The following is a 22,276-nucleotide window of genomic DNA, read 5'->3' on the forward strand; positions in this document are numbered from 1 at the left end:
CGGGCTTAAATAACCAATGCAGTATCTAAAACAAGGTTTTTAATATATCTTTAATTTCCACTTCCAAATAAGCCTTATGAGTAACCCGGTCTTACACGGGCTTAAATAACCAATGCAGTATCTAAAACAAGGTTTTTAATATATCTTTAATTTCCACTTCCAAATAAGCCTTATGATTAACCCGGTCTTACACGGGCTTAAATAACCAATGCAGTATCTAAAACAAGGTTTTTAATATATCTTTAATTTCCTCTCCAAATAAGCCTTATGATTAACCCGGTCTTACACGGGCTTAAATAACCAATGCAGTATCTAAAACAAGGTTTTTAATATATCTTTAATTTCCACTCCAAATAAGCCTTATGATTAACCCGGTCTTACACGGGCTTAAATAACCAATGCAGTATCTAAAACAAGGTTTTTAATATATCTTTAATTTCCACTTCCAAATAAGCCTTATGATTAACCCGGTCTTACACGGGCTTAAATAACCAATGCAGTATCTAAAACAAGGTTTTTAATATATCTTTAATTTCCTCTCCAAATAAGCCTTATGATTAACCCGGTCTTACACGGGCTTAAATAACCAATGCAGTATCTAAAACAAGGTTTTTAATATATCTTTAATTTCCACTTCCAAATAAGCCTTATGATTAACCCGGTCTTACACGGGCTTAAATAACCAATGCAGTATCTAAAACAAGGTTTTTAATATATCTTTAATTTCCTCTCCAAATAAGCCTTATGATTAACCGGTCTTACACGGGCTTAAATAACCAATGCAGTATCTAAAACAAGGTTTTTAATATATCTTTAATTTCCACTCCAAATAAGCCTTATGATTAACCCGGTCTTACACGGGCTTAAATAACCAATGCAGTATCTAAAACAAGGTTTTTAATATATCTTTAATTTCCACTTCCAAATAAGCCTTATGATTAACCCGGTCTTACACGGGCTTAAATAACCAATGCAGTATCTAAAACAAGGTTTTTAATATATCTTTAATTTCCTCTCCAAATAAGCCTTATGATTAACCCGGTCTTACACGGGCTTAAATAACCAATGCAGTATCTAAAACAAGGTTTTTAATATATCTTTAATTTCCACTCCAAATAAGCCTTATGATTAACCCGGTCTTACACGGGCTTGAATAACCAATGCAGTATCTAAAACAAGGTTTTTAATATATCTTCTTTCTTTATCATTACTGATTATTATTATTACCTTTTTTTGTAAACATTACAATGAACATAATTTTCTTTTTCAGTTATTGAACTAGTAGGACAAGTTACAGAAGGTTTAATTTCTCTCGTTGAATGTGCAGTAACAATGATAGCGACAATTACAAAAGGTGCTTGAAAGATGTGTCTAGGCGAAGACTTGAAAGGATCAATGGCGGATCAATGAAGACCCCGACCGTGACGCGAGCCTTGCAGGCTAATGTCAAGCCTCAATCAGTCAGGAACGAAAACATGGAAAAGCATAAAATGTCCATTGTCGGTGCCAGCGAGCTCTTCGAGATAACCGTGCGCATTTAAGGTCTTCACGATTCGATTCATCAATGAGCAAAAATTAATCATTCAACAAATCTAATTAACTTCCGCCTCTTTCAGACACGGTCTCGGCAGAACACGAGGCGTGTAACACTATATTATAAATAATTGCTGAATCGCTTGGCTAATTTTTCTGTAATCTCTCAATTTCCTTTTATTTTACAATAATTCACCTCTCAGATTGCGGTTATTAGCGCTGATCTGTTCTATGTCTAAATGATTATCTAATTTTTATATGGATCTCCGTTAAAGGTTTTTCTTTATCGCCTTTTAAGCGCGTAGCGATTACACTAGTGGTTTCGATTCCTTTGCTATTTTTTTTTGTTCCAAAAAATAGCAGGTTGTCAATAAAATAAATGAAATCGTCGGTAAAAGGTTTTCGTTTCTTGGATGGCCATGTTTGTCCTCCGGCGAGTTAATTAGTTGGTAATTTTGATACGCCGTTATTTAAGTTACAAGGACCCGTATTGACAATATTGTTTCAAAGCTCTTGCAGTTCTTGCCATGCGTTAAGCTTTAATGAATATGCAAGGTATTATGGTATCATTATTGTACATGAAATACGGATTTGTAGAATAACAAGAGAGAGAGAGAGAGAGAGAGAGAGAGAGAGAGAGAGAGAGAGAGAGAGAGAGAGAGAGAGAGAGAGAGAGAGAGAGAGAGAGAGAGAGAGAGAGAGACAGAGACAGACAGACAGACAGACAGACAGACAGACAGAGACAAATGAAAAACAAATACAACCTAAACTGACTTGAACCCAGTACACGAAATATTAATCAAAACTGTTCGACATTTTACGATTGTCACAGTAACAGAAATGAAAGTTTACAAATTGCACAAATCTATCTGCAGAAATTATTTTGTGTTGATTTAAAAAACCGTTCATTGTTTTCGTAACAAACGTTTCGACTCTATTAGTGTACAATACTATGAAATCACTTTTGTTCGTGGTGGGCGACTTTCCGTGTCATTAGTGGACTAGTACAGACAACGAATTTAAGAACACAATGAAAATATAATACATACGAATTGATATTACTGTATATTTTTAAATGGGTACATTAAACAGGCGGGAGACCACGTGTTACCCCACCCCACCCCCGGATCAGTCAGTGACTATATGTGAGAAGTACGAATTAGTTAATAGCCAGTAGCAGATGATTAATAAATCAATGTGGTGTCTTTAAACAAAACAAACTTCAATTTTAACAAGAACCAGTGCATACTAACATGAGACAGGCCAGACAGCCGAAATGTGCTTCTAAATTAATGTTAATAGGATGTAAACTCCGTGTCATTCTGCTCATCTCTATATGTAGCTTCTCTCTATGTTGGTATATCCGTGTATCTCTCTCTTTCTCTTCTCTCTCTCTCTCTCTCTCTCTCTCTCTCTCTCTCTCTCTCTCTCTCTCTCTGTGTGTGTGTGTGTGTGTGTGTGTGAGAGAGAGAGAGAGAGAGAGAGAGAGAGAACGAGAGCGAGAGTCTCTCTCTGTGTGTGTGTGTGTGTGTGTGAGAGAGAGAGAGAGAGAGAGAGAGAGAGAGAGAGAGAGAGAGAACGAGAGCGAGAGTCTCTCTATGTGTGTGTGTGTGTGTGAGAGAGAGAGAGAGAGAGAGAGAGAGAGAGAGAGAGAGAGAGAGAGAGAGAGAGAGATTATTTTCAAAAATTAATATTGGAATGAGAGTAGACAATATTTTCTATAGGATCAGTAGGACAGTGTTTCCCATACGAAATTACTTTACATACACTAAACACACCCACATTCACACACCCGGCCCATCTCTAACAAAACACATACACACACTATATGAATAATTTAAAGAATGCACGGCAACAACAACAAAAACTATTTCTCGATCAACCCTAAGTGAAATCAGGAAAACAAAAATGGGCCTAATTTATGAAGCCTGTTTTTCTTAAATGCAGGTGTTTAAGCATTGTAAATGTATGCAAGACATAAACAGGCTTTGTAAATTAGGACTAATATTTTACACATTGTGACACGTCACAAAATGACTGCCAGTCAAGTGATTCTCGTTTTTATTTTTAGACACAACTCTGTCAATACGCACACTGATAAAACCGATTTGAGAAACATCCATTTCCAATCAAAAGCATCGTCGAGTGTCCATGCGAGTATCGGTAAGCAATCTAGCGGGGATATTGCCATGTAATTGTGTTTGTCCTCATGTATCAAATATTCTCTTATTTGAATTGTTTCGCTACAGTCCCAAAGCCAAGCGGTAATGACACAATGCGATAAACTGGTTCTGTTTTCGTTTCATTAGAACCAGTTATGGATGCGTGCGCACATTGAAGGCGGTGTTGACGTTAACCTACTACCATCGCACCGGTGTCACTAAGTTGTTACTTTCAAATTAAGATGTAACAAAGCACTAAAGATTGTGACAGAAGTATTCAAGATGTTCTTCTGGGTTTTCACGACAGTAATCTCAAGTTAAAAATTCTAAGCACGTGCGTGGATGATGATGTTAATTTTAGAATGGACCAATGATTGTAGTTCTATGGAAAAACAGCGTGTTTTAATGTTGATTTCGTTTTGCCACGCATGACTAAAGAAGAGCTAAGTATTGTTAAAGAAAATGATTATTTTAAAGACCGAAGAGGTGTGGCAGAGATTTTAGGACAATTCTTTAATTGCTACGACTACTACGCATAATAGCTGCATGAACAGCCAGTGACAGAATTGGGGAAATACAACGAAGGAAGGTTTAACTACAGGGCACGGCAATAAAACCTGTAACAAAGAAATGAATAATTTTATGAATAAAAAGGTTTATAATGTTGTCAAGTTTCTAAAGGAAACATTTCATGAATGCGAAAACATAATTATAGCTTTTCTAGAGTTCACGCTGGAAAGAATTTTGGTTTAGTGAATTTCACATATGTAGAATATTTCCTTGAAAATTACTCAAAAGTATTTAATTTAAGGGAAATTGTATTAGCCATATATATATATATATATATATATATATATATATATATATATATATATTATTATTATTATTATTTTTATTTTTTTTTTGTATAAAAATTAGCGAAGTACTTTTTTCTTTGTATGTTTGATTTGTTATATTTCTTATTGTTTTATTAAAATAAAAATCGCTGAAGAAAATGTCTTACTTATTTTGAAAATAATATTTCACCCTGTTCACTTGTAGACCAACTTCAGTAGCGTTATGGTTAAGCTGGTATTCAGGGACGGGACGTAGCCCAGTGGTAAAGCGTTCGCTTGATGCGCGGTCGATCTAGGATCGATCCCCGTCGGTGGACCCATTGGGCTATTTCTCGTTCCAGCCAGTGCTCCACAACTGGTGTAACAAAGGCCGTGGTATGTACTATCCTGTCTGTGGGATAGTGCTAATCGAAAAGAGTAGCCCATGAAGTGGCGACAGCGGGTTTCCTCTCTCAATATCTGTGTGGTCCTTAACCATATTTCTGACGCCATATAACCGTAAATAAAATGTGTTGAGTGCGTCGTTAAATAAAACATTTCCTTCCTGTTCGCATCCAACTACAGCCTGTATTAGTGCATCACTCTCACTAACTATTAACATCTGTCCTGGAAAAACAATGCAGATAGTTGAGCTGTGAGCCCAGGGCAGCGTGCTTGAATATTAAATGAATATAAGTATGAGGAAACAAATTTAAAATGGAACTTTGTTATTCTTGTTCTCAGCAACTAGCAGAGCGGGACTTTAAGAAGCTATTTTATGCCTTTTAACAATGCCGGAAACAACCATTCTAACGATGAAACATCTCATTACAAAGTGAGATGGAATGGAGTTCAGTAAACAGCTGGGAAATGGATGCTGTGTTACACGGAAAACCACACGATACAAGCAGGCAACGCGGTTGGAGAAACAAGGACTGAGATGTGGAGGTGGACAGCAAAAATAGTTGAATGAAAGTTGTAAGAACTGAGAGGGGCTGGCAGATGTATGGTACTATAAGCGTGTGTGCGTGCGTGCGTGTTTGTTTTGTGTGTGTGTGTGTGTGTGTGTGTGTGTTAATATGTGTGTTAATATGTGTGTGCATGCGTGTGTGATAATGTGGGGGGGGGGGGGGGGGGGGCGGAGTCGAAAAACCCCAAAGGTTGCTAATGATATCGGTACTCTAGCCTACATAATATATAATCGTGTTGGTACTCATAATTCAAAATGAAAAGACACATTTTTGTCAATAAACAGACCGAACATTTTAAATCATTGTATGCCATTCTAATTCACAAAGTAACAAATGTTTTCATGATAAACGGTATGAATTAACATTACTAGATAAAGTGGGGAAAAGTTTTTTTTTTTTTTTTTTTTTTTTTTTTTTTTTTTTTTTTTTTTTTTTTTTTGGGGGGGGGGGTGTCTGTCTATCTCTAACGATATCCTTTCTGGTGTCTGTCGATCTATCTTTTAATTTCTTTATTTTCAAATGAACATTTGTGAAATGTTTAGAACACGACATCGCATGCGTGTTACGTTGTGTGTGTCCCAATGCGGGGTGTTTCTAATTTTGAAGACTATTAATACATTGAACACCGCATTTCACAGTCAAAAGCCTTGATGTGTCACCCGTGGCGGAGAGCTGATTGTCAAACCAGGCAATTCAAGCTTTCTCGGATTACTTATTAGCATCAAACACTGCCCTTTAAAAAGAAATTAGCCCCTAGATGAGGGTCGGTGGCTATTCGACAACCGGTCCCGAAGCAATTTCCAGAAGGTGAATGCCGCATGTAAACAACGTATTGATGAAATAAAAACATGACTTTAAACAGATTATTGCCGTCCGTAACCATCAATTCTAAATTGAAATTATGTTGCAGATGTTCTGTTAATAAATATTTCTTCAACGCTATAATACGCGACTGAATGCGACAAAACTGTCAAGTTAAAAGTTTTTGTTGATTCTGTGGGCATTCCGCAAGGATGGCCCATTGAGCCGTGGCGTTTAATACAAAGTGCTACACGGAAATATGATCTTCTCTCACAGTTGGTACAAAGGATCGTGCTCGCGCTTATAGACCTACTCCCTCACTTATTACCATTTTACAAATACCTATAACTCGATTCAATCCCGGACAAGGTGTGATATATCAAAATATTTAATTATACGCAGGTGCTTACTTAAGGCAATCAACAATGCTTCAAAGAAACTTATGCGCTAAAACCTTCTCCTCGAACGATTCAGCTTGAATGAATCTTAAGAGGAGGACGGGCAAGTTGTTTAAAATTAAGTTACTTCGAGTTCCTCTCAGTATAATCACGACTCTTTAACGATACAAATTGTAAAACCTCACGAGCTCGCCTTAAGCTATCCAGTAATTAAATTGTTTCCTTGTTGGAAATGTTGGAACTACATTTTACACGAAATTATAGTTTATACACTCAACTGAAAATATATCCCGTTGGCGGTTTGTGGGAATGAATGCTGTTTTGTGTTGTTCCAGAACTTTAATGCATCTTAATAACTTTTTAAGTAGTACCTGAAAATTGGCACAAAAAGTGTATATGTGATACCTTCCGCACTTTATGGACATGTTCGTATTCATGAAAATTGAATGTAATATTGGTATTGTGTTCAGTAATCCTTTCATTGAAACACACGTGTTGTAGTGTGGGACTTTTGGGTATTTTCTTCATAAATATATGTGCACAATGTACATCATATATCGACATAACAATACTGAATCGCATCACGATCGATATACAGGTAAATGTTTGTTTTGTTTAACGACACCACTAGAGCACATTGGTTTATTAATCATCGGCTAATGGATGTAGAGAGGAAACCCGCTACATTTTTCCATTAGTAGCAAGGGATCTTTTATATGCATTATCCCACAGATAGCATAGCATATACCACTGCCTTTGATATATCAGTCGTGGAGCACTGGCTGGAATGATAAATAGCCCAGTGAGCCCACCGACGGGGATCGATAAACGAAACTAACTGGATATAATATTATGCAATTTTATTAGAATTTTTCGAAAAACAAATCATATAAGACAGTTTATAATTATTGGTAAAAATCTTTTAGGTAAACTCAGTTGCAAGTTTCCTGCTATGGTAGTTACTCTCGGGCAGTACATAATTAAAACTTTGATTATCGTTCTTTGATTGGCGTAATATACTAAACTCCATTGAAAACGCACCAGTCAGTTTTGTCAGATATTACCTACCAGCCCTATCTCCGATGGCTTAACCACGAGACCACCGAGGCCGGTCAGAACTGTTAATTTTGGCGTTTAAGAAAGAAAGAAAAGGAAAGAAGAAAATAAAAAGGCAAGAAAGCAAATACAATCGGTGTGGGGTGAGATGGGAGTGTGCACTTTATCACTTTATATCGCGTTACACGAGTAGCTTCTCTTCAATCTGGCTTCCCCGACATTGCGTTGGGCGTAAAACTGCTATTAACACTAATCGACTAATAGAGCAGAATTGTCGCCAAATCTTTCCTGTAATCCCGGTGCTAATAGCACGGAGAATGCGTCACCATTATTTCTGGAGAGTCGCGTTTATGGTGATATATGTTTTCCTTTCAATTTGGGACCTAATTTTGGCGAGGTCTGTAATGCACTTTGACAAATTGCCCCCAATGGCGGGATTTGTTTGTCGTGAAATGACACACTTTTTAATCAAAGCGTGCAGCGAAGGGCTGTAAAGCAAAGAGCCATGGGATAGAAAGGACACTTAAACACAATGCGTCTTTGATTACCGCTAAACATCGTTCGTTGAAAGCAAAACACAATTTGATGAATATCACTGCTGTTTTCACAGTACACGTTACCGCAAGGTTCGGTCCTTTGGAGGTGGGTTCGTACCCCGAGGGGCGCAGCACTTTGATCGCACATAGCTTGTAATTAACCACGGATTTAACAATGGAGAATATCGCACCAGCTGATCTAGACGTGTTTGATGATGACTGCCTCGAAACTTGGTCCAGTGGTTTCGCTGTCGAAAAGTTGTCATTGAGGACATTTTAGTTATGTCATCATTTCCAAATGTGGCGAGTTCGTCAAAACTTCGCTCACTTTAGATGCTTTACAATTGTTTTTGGTTTAACAACACCACTAGAGCACATTAATTTATTAATCATCGTCTATTGGATGTCAAACATTTGGTAATTCTGACACGGTCTTGGAGAGGAAACCCACTACATTGTTCCATTAGTAACGAGGGATATTTTATATGCATCATCCCAAAGACAGGATAGCACATACCAGTAGTCTTTGATATACCAGTAGTGTGCTTTACACAAATACAATAATAAAAAAACATACTACTACTATTACTACTACTACTACTACTACTACTACTACTACCACTACTACTACCACTACCACTACCACTACCACTACTACTACCACTACCACCGCCGCCACCACCACCACCGCCACCACCGCCACCGCCGCCACTACCGCCACCACCACCACCACTACTAGTAAAACTTAAATCACTACTACTGCTACTACTACTACTAATAATAATCATCATCCCTTTCTTTCTACTTTTTTTTTTTTTTGAAAATATTTAACATAACAAACTTAAACCTTTCATTTGTGTGTGGGGGAGGAATTTCCAATATGAAGCTAGCGGATTGTTTTGTTAACATTGTCCCTGAACACCTATATGAAAACCCCAATATTGCACTGTAAAAAAATATATATTAAAAAAACCCAATAATAATAATTTTAAAAAACCCCAGAAAAACAAATTGGTTGAGCCTCACCCGAACCCCCCCCCCCCCTCTAGACTACGCCCCTGGGCAGATAGGAATAATCATACCCATGAACATGTCGTGTAATATTGATTTATAACATACATAATAATTTATTAGATGTAATGTCATTTTACCCCCTAATAAATTGATTTTTGTAACAAGACGAACAATTCACATTGACTAACTATAGCTATATAGTTACAGCTATATCATATTAATGTTTATTACCTTGCATTCAAAGCCTGAATCTGTTTCCATCTATGCGATATTTTAATCATCTACTGTCTGGTCATGAATAAACCATTAAACACACACACACACACACACACACACACACACACACACACACACACACAAAATACGATACTGATACATACTAAACATTATTTCTCCATAAACACTTAAATATTGTCTGTTATTTATTTTTGGTTCATCGGGCTAAACAAGAAAATCCGCTACATTTTTCCATTAGTAGATAGGGGTATTTTATTATGCACCATCCCACAGACAGGATAGCACATACCACGGCCTTTGATATATCTGTCGAGGTGCATTGGCTGAAACGAGAAATAGCTTAATGGGCCGACTGGAAAAGGGGGTGGGGGTGGGTGGGAGGTAGATTCTAGACAGACCGCTTTACTACTGGACTAGCTAGCTACGCCTCGCCTCCAACAAAATAATAAGGGGTGGGACGTAGCCCAGTGGTAAAGCATTCGCCTGATGCCCGCCGGTGGGCCCATTGGGCTATTTCTCGTCCCAGCCAGTGCACCACGACTGGTATACCAAAGACCGTGGTATGTGCTATCATGTCTGTGGTATGGTGCATATAAAAGATTCCTTGCTACTAATGGAAAACTGTAGCGGGTTAAGACTATAATATCAAAATTACCAAATGTTTGACATCCAATAGCCGATGATTAAGAGGCTAAATCAATGTGCTCTAGTGGTGTCGTTAAACAAAACAAATAAACCAACAAAATAATAAATGCACCAAAAACACGGTTCGATTAGGTTTTTGCGAGTGTTAAAACCTTGTTATACCTCGTTATTTTGAAACACCTCGATTTAAGCTGTTGTGCGTGTGTGACCTAGCCTACGTCACATCCTTACAACTACTCCAAAATATTGGATCTAAGGCTTTAGAAATACCAGGGTATTCTTTAAAACGACTTTAAAGCACACTTAAAGGTAATGATACTGTTTATTTGATGCGCTAATAATGAATTATTAAAACATGTCAGCTAATATGCACCAAAACCATATATCATATGTCACTATTTGACTCTCCATAACCTGTAAACAAACTATGTACTTACGTGTCTTTACAAACATCTAGTTTCTTCCCACGAATTACTGTTATCATAATGCACGTGTCCACAATTCATTAAACAATATTTAGCAGTTCTCTTTTGTTTTATAAGAGTACAGGGTCTTTGACTTGAATTGTACTACAAGATTTAACTGCCAAATGTTTTACAAAAAAGAGCACCCGATGGCCTTATGGTAATTACTACTTGCCCAGTTTTTATTTTAATGTATTGTCGGATCCAGAGGGGGGTGTCTCCCCCCCCCCCATTACACACACACGTCCATCAGGTCAGGTCATGTGGTATAACATGTACATTCAGAGCAAGCTGTTTTAGCGTACGCCTGTCATGGGCACAGGTACCAGCCTCGGGCGACTTCTTTGTCCAGGACAGGAAAGGGTTTGGGTGGGAGAGAGGACCGCCTGCGCTGGCAGGTGCAAGAGAGCACCAGCAGCCCGACCGAGGCCGGTAACAGGCGGAGGGTGACACGTCCATTTGAAGCGCTTCCTTTTTAATAACATTTGGGTTTTGGGGTTGGGGTCTTTAAAATTCATCATCCACGATATACAGCACTAAATTATTGTTTGTGTTGATGTCACTTTAGTTTGTGTTGCTGTCACTTTAAGTTGTGTTGCTGTCACCTTAGTTTGTGTTGGTGTCATCTTAGTTTGTGTTGGTGTCACATTATTATAAAATAAGTGCGTCGTTAAGGCCAAGTAAAAAAAATTGTTTGGTTCCTGTTACATGCCAAAAACAAATAGGGTAGGTAGGCAGGGAAAACTTTTTTTTTGTTTCCACCCATTTTTGAGCTAATATTTCCTGAATAGTATAGCAGATTAATATATTAAAAGCTCTTTCTTTGTGTTACAATGCAACTGACAATACATACTCTAATGAGAATCATTAATTATTTTCTATAAAAAAAAACAATGTCAAAACCTAGTCCAACCACAATCGGTATTAATGTAAACACCACCCAAGTCTAATACTACACGGTAAGGTTATAAACTACGATAACACTAAAATAACACTATAATTTGTTCATTGGAAAAAAGTTTTAATATCAAAGGTCTGATCCACAACATGGTTACACACCCTCACAACTACAGTAACAACACTGATCTTCCCGGCCTATTTCATTGCCAGTATTGCAGTAACAAAATGTACATCATGAACACAACGAAGATGTCAATAAAAATTAACAAAATAAGTTAACAAAAAGATCTCCATACTAACTATCCTCATAGCAGAGATATCAAAAGAAAACAACTATTTTCTGGAAAACAGTTTCCCTTTTGGCCGTCCATAAGGACACTGCACAGTATCTTTGCACTGTTGACAAAGAGGTAAAACAGGTTTGTATTTTTGCTTTTAAAGGTCTGATCCACAACATGGTTACAACCCCTCACAACTACAGCACTGCAGACGCTATTAAACGTGAAAAGAGTTGTCATTTCTTAAGCCTTAAAGGGACACACCCTAGTTACGTTTATTTGTTAACCATTACGGCGTTGTTTTTCGCTATTAAACCCCATTTTTCACAAATAAAATTGCACTTTACTTACATTTTATTATTTAGAATACACATTTCCATTCACCTGAAGTGCTTTTTGGTAATCCTGATGTTTGTAAAACCACGAAATGCATTTTATGCATTTTTTCACAAGACGTGTTGTCGAGAAAAAACCGTTAAGCAAGCGAGGTCCAATCTATTTTTAGAGGGGATATTTCCATTTCAATGTCACAGACGTTGGTATATCACGTGACCGTTATCATTTTGGTTCGGTTTGTTTTCTCGTGCACGGTTCTCGCAATCAACATCCGATTTGTTGTTGTTCATTTGTGAGATTTTTCTTCACAGTTCGTGAACATTTTCAGTAACAATAAAGTTCAGACAAGTAAGTGTCTCAATACAAACGTTACAAACCCTTAAAACCAATAATTTTGCTAAGTCTTACGATATCTCGAGAGGGGATACAACCAGGACAGAACAGTTGGAACATGTCCAGGAGAGGTGAAACAAACGCACCCCAAGTCTGTGAAATTTGTCGTGACGTAGGCATTGTTGTGCTTCGAGCGACATCTACCGGTGACATCAGAATACTAACTTTCAAAATTATTTCAAGCAATTGGGACATGGGGATTCCCATGGTATTTATTGATATAAAACCTGCTTTTTCACTCCATTTGATAAAAATGTGATCTAAGTGTGTTACAGGTTTGTAGATTAACCAAATCATAATTTATTTTCGCTGGATGGAACTAGGGTGTGCGGCTTTAAGGTTTTGGGTACTACCAGTTCATTTCAAATGCCATGGATATCATCATATTTAATAATAAATACAGGGGTTATTTGTCAAACAAATGCAAAATATTGATAGAGTTGATGTCTAAATATTTAATTTAAGTAATCTTTTCAGCATAATCGGCTATTTTCATGTTTACTCTTTACGTTTAACATTGAATCGTAACTCGGTATTTCTAGAAGTTCGATTACGTTTTAGGGAATTCCCCTACCAAAATAGACTGGAAATTTATATCATTCTGCTTTTTAACAGTAAACTAACGTAACATTTTGAAGATTGGATTCATAAGTTCCGAGTAGTTCCGAATGAGCACGAGAACATGACCGAGAGCATGTGGTGTCAATGGCGTCTTCCATTTACAGAGTAGAATGTAAAAAATGTGTTCATTCAAATCAAATAATATTACACATGTATTTAAATCAATTTCAAATGAAACGACATTCAAGGAATCGGAACACCTCGTCACATTCCGCTACGCTTATATTTCGTGGAAATGTACGAGGAGTTCCGAATGGCTCTCGGAAGCTTTTCATTTGGAACTCTTCGGAAGTAAAATTGCGCGAAGTGTTCCGGGTCTTCTGGTAACGAGATCTTGGACTGACAGATCTCATGGCCTCTCTCTGCAGTTGTTGTTTTTAGAGTCGACGAAAATTAGGATTGATATTAATGGATTATTAAATAAAACAGGTGGGGAAAAAAAAAGGGGGGGGGGGGAGGTTAAAAAAAGTTTAGGGTCGGCACCAAAATTCTAGGGACGGTCGGGTAACCGGAACCAAACCCTTTTTTTTACTACGCCTAAATAAAACATTTCTTTCTTTTTGTTATAAAATATTATACCACGAACAATAGTTGTTATAGACTAAAGGTGGTTATACAAATAAAACAAAATAACAAAAATATTGTGAATATGTGATACGGTTATGTTTTCTTTGAATGACATGTTTTGGTTTCAGGGAAGAACATTTAATGAACAGTTTCATCCTTGATGCCTGGTGTGGGTGTAATTTTACCTGAGATGCTATGGGTCGCAGGAACTGGAATATTTCCAGTTCCAACCAGTACCCCACAACTGATAAAAAATCGGTCGTGGTATACTGTTATGTGGGAAAGTACACATACACTGTGACTTGCTGTTTATTGAAAGTAGTAGATTATGTGGTCTATATAACCATATGGCACGAAATAACCGCAATTTACTGTGTCTGTATCTCTCTTTTCTATCGATCCCCGTCGGTGGGCCCATTCGGCTATTTCTCCCTTTAGCCAGTGCACCACGACTGGCATATCAAAGGCCGTGGTATGTGCTATCCTGTCTATGGGATGGTGCATATAAAATACATGTGTATCTTGCTGCTAATGGAAAAATGTATGGCGTTTCCTTTTTAAGAATATATGTCAAATTTACCAAATGTTTGACATCCAATAGCCGATGAAGAATAAGTCAATGTGCTCTAGTGGTGTCGATAAACAAAACAAACTTCTTCTTTCTCTTCACGGTTGATCTGTATTACTTGTATGCATTGTGGGGTTTTAAAACCTGAATACAAGAGTAATTGTGTCTTCTTCTGTCTGTCTCCCCGTCTCCGTGTCATTCTGCTCATCTCTACCTGTAGCTTCCCTCTATGTTGGTATATCCGTGTGTCTGTCTCTCTGTCTCTCTGTCTCTCTCTCTCTCTCTCTCTCTCTCTATATATATATATATATATATATATATATATATATATATATATGGCGGCAGCGAGTTCCCCCCCCCCCCCATCTCCCCCCTAGGTAGTACTAAACCAAATAACTTCCGGCTGGGTCAAAGTACCCAACTTTTGATAGAGACGTTAACACCACAATGTGTTGGTTGAATGGTTGAAAAAATAAATAGTTTCATCTGGGCAAAATATGTATGCACTTTTATTTAATCTAGTACCACTGTGTCAAGTAGCTTGTTCCGGTATTTGAAACATGTATGGGGTACCTGTGAAAAAAAGTACTCAAATTTTGTGCGGAACTAGGGTAGTCATAGACGCTACCCGTTATCTGAAATGAGTAGTTTCACCCCCCGTTTTTGTCCGATTCACTTTAAGAGTGAGGGGTGGTCGTATTTATATCCGTTGTGTTTATGTCGATTGATACGCTGCCGGTAGGAGTTTCAGCCATATATGTTACCATTGTCATCTTATAAGATTTGATTTGGTAGTACACACCCTCTGTGTATGTCTCCCTCCTCCCCTTTCCTCTCCTCTCTCCCTCTCTCCTTATCTCTCCCATAACAATGTGTACCTCAGTATTGATATCTTGACTTTTTTCAATTCGCCATTTTGTTAACAAACTGATGTGTATCCAGGCCCGTAGGAACGATATGTGGAGTGGGATGGCACACTCTTTAGCGGAGGGGTTACAGCTTTTGGTGGTGGTGTGTGTGTGTGTGTGTGTGTGGGGGGGGGGTTATAAGCAATATTTTTATCATTGTTTATATAGAGTAGGACAAAAAAATGTCCATTTTCGTCCTCGGGGAGGATTGGGGGTGGGGTGGTTCAGATACCTTCCTACCCACCCTATCCCTAAACCGCTGTTCCTACGGGCCTGGTATCTCGATCTACTAATACTCGGACCTTATTTGGTCGGGGGCGGTTGGTAAAGCGCTCGCCTGATGCGCGGTCGGTCTAGGGTCGATCCCGGTTGGTTGGCCTATTGGGCTATTTCTCGTTCTAGCCAGTGCACCACGACTGGTATATCAAAAGCCTTGGTATGTGCTATCCTGTCCGTGGGGTGGTGGGATGGATATAAAAGGTCCCTTGCTACGAATGGAACAAAAGTAGCGGGTTTCCTCTCTAAGACTATACTGTCAGACTTACCAAATGTTTGACATCCAATAGCTGATAATTAATAAATCAATGTACTCTAGTGGTGTCGTTAAAAAAAAAAAACTTCTTTTTTAAAAGTCGGTTCTCCTGCTTCGATATTTCAATATTTAACCGTACCAAGTGAATAGCCTTGATTTATTCACAGCTAACAAGTATCGAGAACTTCACAAATGTTTTTTTCCAATCATCTTATCCAAAGAATGAGGTCAGAATGATTTTATTATTATAAAATTAAACATGAATATTTTGATGAAAACAAAATTAACAACAACAATAAGCTATATAATATCATTAATTACTATGTATTGACATGATTCGAATAAAACCACATCGCGTTCTAAATCCATGTCTTATTCTTCTGATACAACCAGAATAATACAGTTCCTGTTAGCACTTAGTTGGAAAGTTACACACGTTGTGAAGAAGAAATAGAAGAAATGTTTTATTTAATGACGCACTCAACACATGTGGTTAAGGACCACACGGATATTGAGGGACGAAACCAGCTGTCGCCACTTCATGGGCTACTCTTTTCGATTAGCAGCAAGGGATCTTTTATATGCACCATCCCATAAACAGGATAACACATACCACGGTCTTTGATGTACCAGTCGTGGTGCACTGGCTGAAGCGGGAAATAGCCCAATGGGCCCACTAACGGGGATCGATCCCAAACCGACCGTGCATCAAGCAAGCGCTTTACCACTGGGCTACGTCTCGCCCCAACACGTTGTGAAAGACCAACTTTATTCAGTTCGTCTTTAAGGATCCGACGCCATATAACCGTAAATAAAATGTGTTGAGTGCGTCGTTAAATAAAACATTTCCATCATCTTTTTTTTTTCTTTTCTTTTTTTTTTGGGGTGGGGGGGGTGGGGGGAGGTTCTCGTTCCAACCAGTGCACCACAACTGGATAAAGGCCGTGGTATGTGATTTCCTGTCTGTGATAAAGTGCGTATAAAAGATCCCTTGCTGCATTAGGAAAAATGTAGCGGGTTTCCACGGATGACTACGAGAATTACCAAATGTTTGACATCCAATAGCCAAAAAGGGGCGGGACGTAGCGCAGTGGTAAAGCGCTCGCTTGATGCGCGGTCTGTTTGGGATCGATCCCCGTCGATAGGCCCATTGGACCATTTCTCGCTCCAGCCAGTGCACCACGACTGGTACATCAAAGGCCGTAGTATGTGCTATCCTGTCTACGGGATGGTGCATATAAAAGATCCCTTGCTGCTAATCGAAAAGAGTAGCCCATGAAGTGGCAACAGCGGGTTTCCTCCCTCAATATATAACCGTAAATAAAATGTGTTGAGTGCGTCGTTAAATAAATAGAACATTTCCTTCCAATAGCCGATGATTAATTGATCAACGTGGTCTAGTGATGTCCTTGCACAAAACCAAATTTTGAGCTTTTCTTCACTTCCCAAACTCTTACCTCTGAACTATAAAAATGTGTTTTTAAAATTGATTACCCCTGTTACTGTTTATTATATGAGATATTGTGTATTTAGCTGTTTTCTATTTGTGTGTGTTTGTATTCAGCTCCACCCCACCAAATATGTGGGTTTTTTAACACGGTTATTATTATGATTTGTTTCATGGTTAATAACTTCTCTCCAATGTTCACAAGAAAGCTAATAAAATCGCACACTGAAATACCACTCACTAGGTACTTGTTTGTCTTGTTTGGGTTTTTGATCTTTTTCAATACTAAACACTATATGATATCCGAACTATGGTATGGTTGCATTGTTTTATAATAATTTAACAATAATGTTTTTAGAACTAGTTACGCAAATGATAATTTTTTTAATTTTTATATCTTGTAGGCCTAACTGTTTTCAGAAGGCAGTCTTAAAGCATTATATATACAAATATCGCAGTACTCTTGCACTGGGTCTGGGTACTATTTTAACGTGCTCATATACCGCGAAGATTTCGAACACGCTCAGTGATTAAGCCCGGGACAGAAGTGGGGAGGGTAAATTTGAGGTGGGTGGAATTTGAAATAAACATTTTGAAGTTAGAGACCTAAAGTCAAACTGGAGACCTGATAACATTCTACTCAAGTCTGGAACAAAAAACTTTAGTCCATAAATAAACTTTGAGTGCTCAGTCAAAAATGTTTAAGGTGATTTGAGCATTTATACTCTTGTATTAATGTTGAAGTTCTGACTCCGGATGTATTCTGTGAATGGCGATTTCCTCGTCTTCTGAAGAGCACTCACAATTTTGATCATCGACTGGTTCACTTTTCATCATTCCATTGTCTACGCAGTCGTCGTCGTCACTGGGCGGTGACGTCACACCACTGTCTGTCTCCCCTGTCATCCGCTTGTCTTTTGTTCGTCTGTTCTGAAACCACACTTTGACCTAGAATAAAATATTATTTTCAACATTAATTTTAAGTCAGCCCGTATTCGATTTTTTTTTCTTCACCAAATGAATGGTACGTATTAGATATCCCAATTAAGCATTGGGCGAACAAAGCGGAGATGATTTCGACGTAATACTATTGTATGAGGCATAATACGCAACTGTTATTACACAAATTATTATATTTTATCGATGTATTATTTATGCTTCTACCACAATGGAATGGCAGCTGGGTATCGGTGTCGTAAATTTGATATCAGAAATAAATTACCGATACCCTTTCATTAAAAAAAGAGCACTGTACCTGGTGTTTTGGGGTGGGATTTTTAAGTACACGCTACATATGGTTGGTCTGTGAGACTTCTCAAGTTAAATACTAAATATTAATATTCGGCGTCATAAATTTGATACCAAATATAAATTACCCCCCCCCCCCCCCCCCCCCCCCCCCATGATAAAAAAAATATGCACTTTACCTGCTGTTGGTTTTTGGGTGGTTTTTGTGTTGTTGTTGTTTGTTGTTTGTTTGCTTTTGGGTTGTTGTTTTTAAATAGTACGCGCTACATTTGGTTGGTCTATTATATAACACCTCTCGAGTTAAATACTGAATATTAATACTTGGCTACAACCAAAGAAGAATTACCTTCTCTAAGTTCGGTCGACACTGAATCTTGAAGTTTAACGAAAAGGACATTGTTAACAAAGAAGCTCAAAAGGGCAAGTCGATTATATTTAAAGAACGGTCAATACCATTCACAAAAATAATCAGACATAATCACAGGTTTATATTGCGATATTAGAAAAACAATAATAGTAATAAGAGAAATATTGAATCGTCTCTTTTGTTTTATTTGTAAACGTCTGAGCGGGAGATCCCTAAATAAGAATGACGTTGTCTGGAGAATAAGACGATCTGTACTGCGTGCGACGCAATTCAGACCTCTCTATCGATGGACCATCAGCGATGTTTAAAGAATATCTGTCCTTTTAGTCGAGTCGGGACGTCCCAGCAGACGAGAATACGATCGCGAAGACAGTTTAATTGTCCAATTACACACCAAGATGATATCCCTTCTGGTGTCTTGGCAAAAAGGACGAACCGAGTTCTGATTTCGCTCTAGGGTTTAACCGAAGATTAGAATAACAAGAGATACGGCCGCATTATCAAGTTGAATTGCTTCATTAAGCAGCCTCGTGTAATCCGTGCAAGTTTTCATCGACGCATCATGTTGTATGAAAACAAGCCTAACGCGTCCATAATGGCTTTATTAGACTTTCACGCTCGGGGCTGGCCGCCAGTTCTCGGAAAGGGTCGAGTTTCACTCGGCGAGAATGGTGTGAACTTGTAACGTTCACGTTTTGTCCACCGGAGAGAACACGAACATCTCTGGGACAGATTTAACAATCCAGACAAGACAACAATATAGTAATAGTGTCTATAAAAAATATATATATTTTAAAGAAGAAAGATTTATATATATGGACGCATATAATTAACTGTATAGTTAGAATAATTAAGGGATGAAGAAAAGTAAGGTGTTAGTGAGAGAAAGGGTGTGACACAAACAGAAAAAAGTAAGACAGAATGGACGAAGGAAAGAAAAAAAAGAGAAAAAAAGAAGAGGAAAACAATAATAAGAAACTATATAGATATATACACAATGTAATTATTTATTTAGCTAAAGTAATGGAATGAATAAATGAATGAATGAATGGATGAATGTTTAACGACTAAAATAATGGAAGTGGTAGAAAGTGATAAACGAAATAAAAGAAAGATTGAAAGAAAAAACAAAAGAACGAAAACAAAAGAAATAACAAAAAGAAAGAATAAATGAAAGGAATACAAAAGACCCATTAAATGAAAGAACGAAAGAAAGAACGAATGAACAAACTAAAACAAAGAGGAACGCGATTAAATTCAAATATGTGTTTCCAGGAAAACAATTAGGCAGGTTAGATCGGATTTAAAATAATAATAATAATAAAACTACATTCACCCTTACGGGTTAAAATAATATGTTATGTATGTCCTTTTTTTCACATACACATTAATACAATTTGAAAAATAAATGTGTACCGTACTGAACAAAATGAGGTATTTAAAAAAAACAAAGAAAACAAACAACAACAAACAAACAAACAAACAAAAACAAACACTTTTTAACTACATTCACTTCTACAGGTCGAGAAAAACAGTTATGTATGTACATGTTTCACATACATATTAATACAAATCTAAAAGAAAAACATTGAAGAAAATTAGGGTCGACCCTTGTTTCGAGGTAGGGCCGGTTTCCTGGAAAAACAATAAATTATTATGGTTTATTTATATGAATTTAAAAATGTTTGCGGTGGCAACCATGTAGAAATTTTAGTTAAATTTTGAATTTATCAGTTATTATAATTTTATGTTTTGTAGTTATGTTTTGTAGTTTTAACGAGAAAGAGAACGAACGTGACAAAAAGAGATAGAGCGATTAGGAAAGAAGACAAACTGTAGAGAGCGCAAATTCAAAATATTGGTCTCAAATTAAAAAAGCGCTGCTATCACTTTCGGTTGTATCTTCATCATTAGTAACCAATATCGATATTAATGAACTTATATTTCACAGAATGCTATATAGTAATTACGGTGATTATCTACCTGTGTTTCTGTCAGCTGTAGTTTGAAGGCCAGTTGTTTTCTCTCCTGTCCTACCACATAGTGGTTCTTTACAAAAGACTTTTCCAGGGCCATCAGCTGCGACGGAGAGAACGCCGTGCGATTCCTCTTGGGTTTCCGGTATGGGTGGAAAAACAGGCTCGGGTGTGGACCAACTACAATAACAAAACAACAGTATATCTATTTATTTGTTTATTTGTTTGTTTGTTTGTTTGTTCGTTCGTTCGTTTTTGTTTGTTTGTTTGTTTGTTTGTTCGTTCGTTCGTTCGTTTCTTTTTTCCCCAATCACCGGTTTTGATATATTTTTTTTTCTTCTTTTTTCCCCAAAACAGCCTTTCACATTTTCCTGTCACCTCATAAATTTACTTATAGACGGTGTTGTCCCCTCCCCAATCACACACACACACACACACACACACACACACACACACACACACACACACACACACACACACACACACACACACACACACCAATGTAGGTAACCAAAATATAAAATATTGAAGTTATCTAACTTACCTGGGTATCTTTGGCTGTGAAGTAAGTGTGAGTATCTCGCCTGACACCACATTTCAGACTGATGCGCTAGTTCCCTGGGTAGACCGTACATCATAGACTGGTTCAAAGTCAGTGCCGGGAAATGTGCCGAAAACACCGAGTTCGCCGCCATGTTTGGACTCGCTGGCATTTTGAAAGGTTGAAACAAACTCGAGTCCGAATGTCCGGTCCATGTTCTCAAGATTTTTTGATAGTCAGACTCTGATATGGTACTACCAGCTTTATTCCCTGCATTGCGTAACAAGTGTTTGAAACTAGCACCTTTCACGTCATCGTGTAGTCTGGTAACTTTTGGCGTTAGCCGATCGTCTGCGAATTTTACAGGGAGACAACTATCGTTGTCAGTCTTATTATCTCCCCTTCCAATTAACGCTTCTATCGAAAACTGGTGTACCTTTTGGGATTTTGTGCTTCCTAAGACTCCAGACATGTTTCCATAAGAGAAATTCCCGATAAAAATTGTTCTAATAATGAATGTCCAGGGACTTTATGTTCTGTTTTTTAAACAATAAACATTTTAGTTAGTTATTTTATAAGTTGATTACCATTGCAGCGGTTTGTCGTTCTAAAGGATGTTAAGAGCTGACGCAAAAATTATAAGTTATAACCACTGCTGGGACAACACTATAAAAATATACTACAATTTCAAATATTCTAATCGAAAAGTTTCGTCTTCTGACAATGACAATAATCGAATAATGGCCGCTTCGCTTCTCAATTACACACTGAACACAGCCATGCTGTGACGGTAATTTGTACTTAACTGTTCGCCGTGGGTCAATAAATCGGTATTGCACGCCCATCACTATGAACCAAGCGCAGACCATTTGTGTCGATGTGGGCGGAGCCACGCAGCTGACGTGAACCGATTGGACAGTTGATTAATGTCCGCGGTACATAGTATAACAGCTGGAGAAATG

General features: G+C 37.8%; 1 protein-coding gene across 1 annotated transcript; it reads right to left on the reverse strand.

Annotated features, from left to right (window-relative positions):
- Window positions 1-17,003: 17,003 nt before the first annotated feature.
- On the reverse strand, window positions 17,004-22,033 carry LOC121384366 (homeobox protein EMX2-like). Its single transcript, XM_041514729.1, has 3 exons — window positions 21,318-22,033; window positions 20,781-20,953; window positions 17,004-18,130 (listed from the first exon to the last, which is right to left on the reverse strand). Exons 1-3 carry the CDS (start codon window positions 21,784-21,786, stop codon window positions 17,915-17,917), a joined length of 858 nt encoding a protein of 285 aa, XP_041370663.1. The 5' UTR covers window positions 21,787-22,033; the 3' UTR covers window positions 17,004-17,914.
- Between the last annotated feature and the right edge of the window lie 243 nt (window positions 22,034-22,276).

The sequence above is a fragment of the Gigantopelta aegis genome, chromosome 10, assembly GCF_016097555.1.
Source record: "Gigantopelta aegis isolate Gae_Host chromosome 10, Gae_host_genome, whole genome shotgun sequence".
Classification (NCBI taxonomy): Eukaryota; Metazoa; Mollusca; class Gastropoda; order Neomphalida; family Peltospiridae; genus Gigantopelta; species Gigantopelta aegis.